The sequence below is a fragment of the Populus euphratica genome, unplaced genomic scaffold (assembly GCF_000495115.2).
Source record: "Populus euphratica unplaced genomic scaffold, PopEup_1.0 scaffold89.1, whole genome shotgun sequence".
NCBI classification, from domain to species: domain Eukaryota; kingdom Viridiplantae; phylum Streptophyta; class Magnoliopsida; order Malpighiales; family Salicaceae; genus Populus; species Populus euphratica.
Window position 1 is genome coordinate 504,012 of NW_011499970.1, and position 9,233 is coordinate 513,244.

At 34.8% G+C, this 9,233-nt stretch overlaps 1 protein-coding gene across 2 annotated transcripts; it reads left to right on the top strand.

Annotated features, from left to right (window-relative positions):
• Positions 1-750: 750 nt before the first annotated feature.
• On the top strand, positions 751-8,981 carry LOC105139233 (potassium channel SKOR). Of its 2 annotated transcripts, XM_011045605.1 has the most exons (13): positions 923-1,332; positions 2,318-2,542; positions 2,750-2,813; positions 2,978-3,317; positions 3,781-4,076; positions 4,511-4,591; positions 5,427-5,525; positions 5,945-6,166; positions 6,486-6,674; positions 6,963-7,038; positions 7,145-7,439; positions 7,857-7,978; positions 8,554-8,981. In XM_011045605.1, exons 1-13 carry the CDS (start codon positions 1,022-1,024, stop codon positions 8,802-8,804), a joined length of 2,571 nt encoding a protein of 856 aa, XP_011043907.1. In that variant the 5' UTR covers positions 923-1,021; the 3' UTR covers positions 8,805-8,981. The 2 variants fall into 2 exon arrangements, 1 of the variants encoding a protein (XP_011043907.1); XR_844941.1 differs by lacking the exon at positions 8,554-8,981 and having other exon boundaries at positions 751-1,332; positions 6,486-6,691; positions 7,857-7,927.
• Positions 8,982-9,233: the final 252 nt, after the last annotated feature.

Here is a 9,233-nt window from a genome sequence, read left to right on the forward strand (position 1 = left end):
AATAAACGGTCCCCATCCTAATTTTAGCCTCCACCGTAAGATCAAAAGCCACTTTCATTCAAATAACAATTGCATTTCTCTCCTCGATTGTGAGCTTGATACAAAGTATAAACACATCCGACATTCCTTTAACGTCACAGTATCCACGCAAGATCTTTCAACTGGTTTATATATATAGATTAATCAATACTTTAATTAATTAATCAATAGGTTGATAACCATATCAATATATTATTTTACATTCAAAGCATATTTATTAAAGCTTTATAAGCTTGATTGATTGAACTAAAAAATATTAAAAAGCTCTAAGATAAAGAATCTGTTTTGAACTCAGTTTTTAATTAAATTAGATAATAAATTAATTTAAAACACTTATTTAATTTGACTGATTTTAATGATTTAGTTGACCTAATTAATTATATAAAATCTATTTGGATCAATAATTAAAGAAATAAAATATTATCATTGCATAAAATTGCAATAACTAGCTAAAACTTAATTATTTTTCAAAAAAAATACTAAATTTAGTCTATAATTTAATTTATATGGTCAAAATTATTTCAAACTCATTTGTGTCAACGGCTAAGGGGAAAAAAAATTACTGTTTAAATAAAAAATTAATTTATATGGTCAAGTTTCTATCTGTAATATAAAGTAAGCACTCTAACAGCTTAGAAACTATGACATTAAACATTATCGTAAATACAAATATTTAAAAGAATGCATGTCATCAAGCAGCACATAACTTTATGTATATAAATAGCCTCATGATCTCCGATCACAAAACTTCCCATCACCATCTTCCAGTCATCATCATCATCATCAACAATCCAATTTATAACCCCATTTTCAAAGATCTCCTCCAAACCCTCCATTTCTCCAACGTCATTTCACTCTCATATTTCCCTCGTGATTCCTTCAAAAAAAGCACCATCCATTCCTCAACTTGCACCCTTTTAACCCTCTCCCTCTCGAGCTCTCTCCTCCTCCTCCCTCCAAAGGGCAGTTGATCGATCTTTTCATGGTTAAAGCTCTCAAAAGGGACGTTGCTTTGAATAACAGCATGGGTGGTGATCATCATAGAGAGAGAAACAAGAAAGAATCCGATAATGATGATGATGAAGATGAAATGGAATACGAAGTGCAAGATTTGAGAGACAGGATAAAATCATCAAGAGGGAGTCGATTTAATTTGATAGAGAATGAGTTTGGACTCGTTAATAATACCGAGTCATCGTTGATTACAAATTTGAGAAGAAAACTGAGTCGTGAATCGGTTATTAATGGTATTCGTTACGTCTCCACAGGTCCCGTTATCCATCCCGATAACTGGTCAGTCATTCCTTTTCTTCTCCTTAAATATCTATTTTTCTATATTTATAATTTGTTTCCTTGATTTTGATTTTTTTATTTAACAAAAGCTAGCATTTGATCAATTAACTTTTTTTTTTTAACTTTCCATTTATAATTATTAGCAGTGAGTTATATATGCAAAATATTAGTTAAAACAATAAAAATATTTAAAGATTAGTAGTGAGTTATGTATACATAATATTAGTTAAAAAAACAAAAATATATAAACTTTAAATATTTTTATTTTTTAACTAATATTATATATAATTATTTAAAAAACATTTTTTAAAAAATCTTTATCTCACAAACAGGTGTCAATCAAATAGTTAATGTATTATTATAAACCTAGTTTATGAAGAAAATGATTTTTTTATATGGCGAAGCCGTCACTCCGGCCGTTGTCATGCACGTGGGAGGCTATTACTGGGTAGAGTGTAATGCAGTCTCGTCACTTCTCTGACTTCTGATTGTGATGGGGCTGATCGTACGGCTAGGAAATGCCCAGATTGATGGCATGATGACATTTGTTTTATTTAATTTACCACAACAGCTGTTACAGTCATTTTTTTAGTACCTGATTGATTGAGAGTGTAGTTATATTTATTTTTTTAAAATATTTTTTATATTAAAATATATTAAAATAATATTTTTAAAATAAAAATATTAAAATATTTTAAAATATAAAAAAATTAATTTTTTTTAAATTTAAATTTTTAAAAAATATAAGTTGAATTGCATTTACAAACGCTGTTTTAATGGTGGATTCACGTTTTGGGTCCCGTTTCATTTGAGCATTGTCGCATCAAGTGCGGGTCCCTAGCACCAGGCTTGTTGGATGCATTGCCGAGCCTTTGTTCTGAACTAATGATTCAATGTTAAATCTAATCCAAATTAAAACTAATCTTTTGCGTGATTTTTTATGTTTATGGAAGAGAAATGAAACATTGCAGTTAAAATAATGCAGGTGGTATCGTGCATGGACAATATTTATACTATTATGGGCAGTGTACTCTTCCTTCTTTACACCAATGGAGTTTGGTTTCTTCAGGGGATTGCCTGAGAATCTCTTCATAATGGACATAGTTGGACAGGTTGCTTTTCTTCTTGATATCATTTTACAATTCTTCGTTGCCTACAGAGACAGTCAGACTTATCGTATGATCTATAAGCGCTCACCTATTGCTCTTCGGTTAGTTTCTCTCTTGTCTGCATATCTACTGTCTCATGCAAATCCTTCTTTGCTTGCCTTTTGGTTGAATGATGTTCAGTGTGGATTCATCAGTGTTCACTGTCTAAGTGACATGAATCCAAGTGCTTAATTGCCCTGATTTGGGACTGGTTCTCTTGAATATTTTGTATGTGTGTCACTTTCTCTTCTTTTATGCTCTTGTTGCAGGTACTTGAAATCTCATTTCATCATTGATTTACTTGGCTGCCTGCCTTGGGACATCATCTTCAAGGTATCTGTTGCTCTAGAAGCATAATAGAACATTTTCTGAAATGCAGAATGAACATAGGGTGGAGAAATAAATTGTTGTAGATCATGGATACCTGAAGATTTGCATGTTACAATGCTAATCGAGTCTAGGTCTCATAATCATTCTGGGATTTTCCTTTTATACAGGTTTGTGGACGTAGAGAAGAAGTGAGGTATCTTTTATGGATTAGGCTGAGCAGGGTGCGGAAAGTAACTTCTTTTTTCCAAAAACTGGAGAAAGATACACGAATTAATTACCTCTTTACGAGGATTGTAAAGCTTATAGTAGTAGAACTCTATTGCACACACACCGCAGCCTGCATCTTTTACTATTTGGCTACCACCATGCCAGCTTCTCACGAAGGGTATACATGGATTGGAAGTTTGAAGTTGGGTGATTATAATTATACAAACTTCAGGGAGATCGATATTTGGATGCGCTACACAACATCTTTATATTTTGCCGTCGTCACTATGGCCACCGTTGGTGAGTTCCTTCTTTACATTATACTCTATTAACACAACCTGAAGCTTTACAGTTTCCTCATTTTGGTTTATGTCAACATATGACTGGCAAATTGACTTGGGTATTTCTGCATATGAACTTTCGCTTTCCATAATAAAGAGTAGCTAAACATTTAGTGAGATAATTCCACGATGAATTCTTGACCCATGGGGTCAAACACAAGAGGCATGGAGTATGCTATTTCAGAAAGCTACTGGAATGCCATAATCATTTATGTCCCATCTCTGTGAAGTGTTCTTGCTTGATTTTACACTGCTTCGTTGTATTTGATTCCTTTTATTTATGCTCACCAGTAAGAGCAGAAGGTTTCAGTTAAGATACCATATTCGTACACTTGCCATGTTTGAAGATTCTCTCTTGCTGTATACCTATGTTTTGTTGGAGTCTTCACTACTGCCTGATAAGCCTTCTGTTTTTGCCACAGGGTATGGAGATATACATGCTGTTAACTTGAGGGAAATGATATTTGTAATGATCTTTGTGTCCTTCGACATGATTCTCGGTGCTTATTTGATCGGAAATATGACAGCATTAATAGTAAAAGGTTCAAAGACAGAAAAGTTCAGAGATAAAATGACAGATCTCATCAAATATATGAATAGAAATAGACTTGGAAAGGACATCCGTAGTCAGATTAAAGGCCATTTGCGCTTACAGTATGAGAGTAGCTATACTGAGGCTTCTGCACTGCAGGATCTCCCCATCTCTATTCGTGCTAAGGTAAAGAACATGTTGAGAGATTCCTTTTTTTCCCCATTAAACCTTTTTTTTATTATTATTATATTGGAGTTCATGGATACAGACATTGAGCTTTAGGGAAAAAGAGGAGTGCAGAAAATCATGAGGTGATGTTTCAAGCTACGTGGGAAAGCAAAGCATAATTGTCCCCTTATTCCAAAATTAATATGGAGAACCTTCTATTTCTTGGGATAAAGTATCATTTAGTTTCGTTAAAGAGCCACACCATGCCAATAATTACTAGTGAAAAATTCACAAATAATTGTCAGAAAGAGGTGGCTCCGGCATCATTTTCTTTTACACCTTGTCTCCTTTTAAAAGACTGCATTTCTCTACAGATAGTTTGCTATACTTTTTGCAGCTCTCATGATATCTGTCTCACTTATAATAATTTGATGATTATTCTTTGCTTGCAGATTTCCCAAACTTTGTACACAGAATATATTGAAAAGGTTCCCTTGGTTAAGGATTGCTCTGCCGAATTTATTAATCAAATTGTAAGTCTTTTCCTTTGGCATATTGTGTTCCACTGGTGATAAATAAGTTAAGAAAACGGGGAAATTCCAAATGGTGTAGCAACAATAAACTAATAAAGCTCAAAATGCTACATCTTGTTTCAGTGAAATCATGGATTTCATTGCCAATCGCCATTGCAAGTTAATGGTTCAATTAAATTTTAACATCATCGATGGTCAAGATCTGTATTAGGCTCGTGGTTTGTTGTTCTTTCAGGAATCATCTGATCTTTATGTACCGTCCATGGAGGTGGACCTGACATGTTTCTGAATAGCAGACTAATTAAAAAGTGTGCAACTCTGAGCATATGTGATATTCAATCTATCTGTTTATCAACAATCCACAGATTCATTCATCAAGGAAAAAAAACATTTCGAGAGGCTATTTTGCAGAAAACGTGGCATATGTTTTGGTGTTGATAAATGGTCTATTACACTCAAGAGCCAACAATATTGGTATGCAAGGCTAGATTGTGAAACAGCATCTCGATTTATGTAGTTGTGAAAATTAAGCAAAAATTTGATCACTTGATGGAGTTGGTTGGATTAACGATTTTTTCCTCCGTTATTTTCTTAAGTTCCTGGTAGTCTCTGTTGTCCTCTTGTAGAGTCGCTATTCATTTCCTTTTGAATCTTCCTCTTTTTTGTCAAATTTTCTGCTTTAGAGCATTGCTTGGTCTTACATCCTCATATTCTAACACTTGTTATTTTTCTCACCCTTATTCTCCATGTTGTGTGTTTTGTTGCAATGCTACTCATACATTGTAGGAGCCTCAGCTCTGTTATTCTCATCTTTCCTTTTCATTTGTTCTTGCAGGTCATTAGGCTTCACGAGGAGTTCTTTCTCCCAGGAGAAGTAATTATGGAACAGGGGAACGTGGTAGATCAACTTTATTTTGTCTGTCATGGTGTGCTGGTATGATTCCATATCGAACGGTCACTCAGTTTCAACATCTGGTTATCCATAGCTTCTCTTTGCTTCTCCTGTTTCGTTGGTTCTTAAATAGTTTAGTATGAGGAGCATATTTGGGATGTTATAATTCTAAAACTGTAACTTGCTTTCAAAATTGATTCTGCCTGTTGATTTATCATATTCTGACAAAAATAAGAATTTCAACTATGATTTGTTACTGTGGTGGTGCTTTCGGATTTAGCCTCTCATTGACTGGGACTGGGACTGTTACAGATGCATGCTGTTATTTAACTATTGGATCAACTTCCTTGTCAGAATCCTGGTGGTTCCAAAATTTTAATTTTTGAGTGGTATGCATAGGATATGTAGCGTCATGTTTGAACACATTTGTATGATCACTTCCTTTTTTCTCCTTGGTGCAGGAAGAGGTTGCAATAGGGCAAGATGGATCAGAAGAAACTGTCAAACTTTTGCCTCCTAACAGCTCATTTGGAGAAATTTCTATTCTTTGCAACATTCCGCAGCCTTATACAGTTAGAGTTTGTGAGTTATGTCGGCTTTTACGGATTGATAAACAATCTTTATCAAATATACTTGAGATTTACTTTTACGATGGACGCAGAATCTTGGACAACCTTTTAGAGGTAATTCAACCCTGTCAATATGCGCTTTCCTCTAACTCATAGTCATGTTCTATTTTTTTTCTTCCACTCTATTTTGAAATCAATATCAGATTATTTATATAGCCAATCTACAAAATTCTTGAACAATTTTTTATATTATTATTTTTGATAAGCCAAGGAAAATTCATTAAACACCTTGGGACCAAGAGCCCAGCAATCAAGGAGAAAGAAAACTCACAGCAGACATAACAAAATATTTGAACAAGTTATTTTAGATCTATATTTGACATCAAGGGATTAATACATGTCCATTAAGATCTAAATCAAGGTAAATTGACAGGGGAAAGAATCCAATCTTCAATATAAGCAGTTGGAATCAGATATTACATTTCATATTGGGAAGCAAGAAGCTGAACTTGCTTTGCGGGTGAATAGCACAGCTTATCATGGAGATCTTTATCAGCTGAAGGGCTTGATCCGAGCAGGTGCTGATCCCAATAGAACAGATTATGATGGAAGATCACCCTTGGTATACACAAAGCTCAAGTATATGATTGATCTCATTTTATTTCATTTTTATGTGAGTCTGAATCATCAAAATAACACTTCTTATGCTGGCACATTTGACACGGCCTAATTCCAGAGATGGATGAACTCTGCTATAATTTGTGCCATATGTTTGCAAATTGGTGCATTTTTTATTTTTTTTGCTTCCAAGCTATTTCTCCCAGTATGTGAGCAAGTTTATATGTCATAAGGGTAGATTACAGAGGATGAAAAAATTGCTTTATCTGACAATAACCTTTGTATTCAACAGCATCTTGCCGCATCTAGAGGTTATGAAGATACCATACGTTTCCTTATTCAAGAAGGAGTTGACATTAACATCAAAGGTAATTTACTTATATTGGTGATTGACGGGCTATAATACTTCTGTTGGTGGTTTGATGTTTTATTGACATATTGCTCATTAATACTATTAATATTTTTCTTGTACAGATAAATTTGGAAACACACCATTGTTGGAAGCTATCAAGAATGGACATGATCGAGTTGCATCTTTACTTTCTGAACAAGGGGCCATCTTGAACATAGATGATGCTGGGAGTGTTCTGTGTAGAGCTGTTGCAAGAGGGGATTCAGATTTTCTCAAAAGGGTTTTGTCCAATGGAATTGATCCGAACTCTAAAGACTATGATCACCGGACTCCACTTCATGTAGCTGCATCAGAAGGATTATATTTGATGGCAAAGCTGCTGATAGAAGCTGGTGCTAGTGTTTTCTCGAAGGACAGGTAGACCTGAAATTCATTTCGCTCATTTTCTAACTAGATATGCTTGCATTTCAGTTATCTACTTTGAGGGCTATTTATATACGCACCAGGCTCACTTTATTAATTTAGGGTTTATTTTCCTAGTAATTTAGGCTTATTGATATATGAATAATGCAAAGATCTGATGCATCCTGAAAGTAGATGGGTGGGGAAATGAGAACTCTGGAACTTACTAATCAAGGGATTCTTTTATTAGAGCTTTTTCAACCTTTCCTTCTCTTCCTTTCTCTTTATGATCTGAATAGTGACAAACGGGGCAGTGCATTTGACTTTCATTTACAGTTATATAAAGACACTCTTGACATTTTAAAATGATTTTTAGAGAACGAGAACGCTGTTCTGATCACTGACCTTTTCTTGCGTATTTCAACTCCATAGATGGGGTAACACTCCACTTGTTGAAGGCCGGATCTGTGGGAACAAGAATTTGATCAAGCTGTTAGAAGAAGCAAAATCTTCCCAGAAATTGGAATTTCATTATGCCTCCCATGAAACCACAGGTATTTCCACTACTCTATGGACAGCTTCTATTATGCTCAAAGAAAATGAAATTTTTGAAAATATTCCAAATACTACGACAAAAAGCTTGTAAAATATGGCTTCCAAACAGATTGTTGAGATAAGACTCATGAAAGAATTACAAAGAATAATTGATCTAATACTAATATAAAGAACAGCCTGTGGGGAAAAGATTTAGTCGAAAATTATCAGAATGGTTTGGTCTGCCCAAGGTTGTTATTTTATGTAGATGCACTGAACCAGAATTGCATTTTGAACTGTGATGATTTCTCCCATCATATCTGGATTCTGTAATTAGCCAATCTAAAATGTCTGGTATAAAACAGGGTTGTTCTACTTGAACCCACCCTGTCTTCTTTTCGGGTCCACCACTTTGTTAGAATGTAGCTGAATGAAGCAATTGTTGGTGATTGATCTAGCAACCACATTTGAGATGCCGATAACAGAGGAGATGGGCATTTTGTTTTTGTTAGTAATGCTTGTTTTTAGATGACTGAGAACAGGATTTGCATTTTGTCATAGTGAAGTTAATTTCATCTGATACTGCCAATTGCAGAAAAAATGCTCCCAAAGAAATGTACAATTTTCCCTTTCCACCCATGGGGTGCAAAAGAACAGAGAAGACCTGGAGTAGTGCTATGGATCCCACACACCATGGAAGAGCTTGTAAAAGCAGCATCAGAGAAGCTACAGCTTCCAGATGGTTCTTGTATATTATCAGAAGATGCTGGTAAAATTCTTGAAGTAGACATGATCGATGATGGCCAGAAGTTGTATCTAACAAGTGATCAAACAAATCAGTTATGAAGATCACCACAGTTGTAATATATGGTGGCCTAGTTTTGTTTTGTATCATCATGTTTGTATGAGTTTCTTCTGCCTGCTGCATGTCTACGTTTTCTAAATCTAAATAATGCTTATGATACAAGCATGCGATGATTATATTTCTGCAAATACATGTCCAAGAGAGTTCATTTGTTTCCCGGAGTTTTAGATTGTATAACATAGCAATGGCAACAATTTGATTTTGGCCTACGGCGACATCACTCATCGGCACCAAAAATCTTCAAGAACTACACTGAATGTGTTGTTTTGGAGCCATATTTACAATTGCCAGTGCTGACAGAGTCAAGAACACTGTTAAAAGCAAATCACAAGTGATTCAAGATGAAATTGCCTAACTGATGGGGACTGTCATCTCACCTGCTCCAAAACCAATATCTTAATTAATAGAGA

Excerpts from the sequence above, each read along its gene's own strand:
- LOC105139233 (XM_011045605.1), top strand. The coding sequence starts at position 1,022 with ATGGTTAAAGCTCTCAAAAGGGACGTTGCTTTGAATAACAGCATGGGT. Across the intron at positions 4,592-5,426 it reads CCGAATTTATTAATCAAATT|GTCATTAGGCTTCACGAGGA; the intron begins GTAAGTCTTTTC and ends TTGTTCTTGCAG. Across the intron at positions 6,675-6,962 it reads ATGATGGAAGATCACCCTTG|CATCTTGCCGCATCTAGAGG; the intron begins GTATACACAAAG and ends TGTATTCAACAG.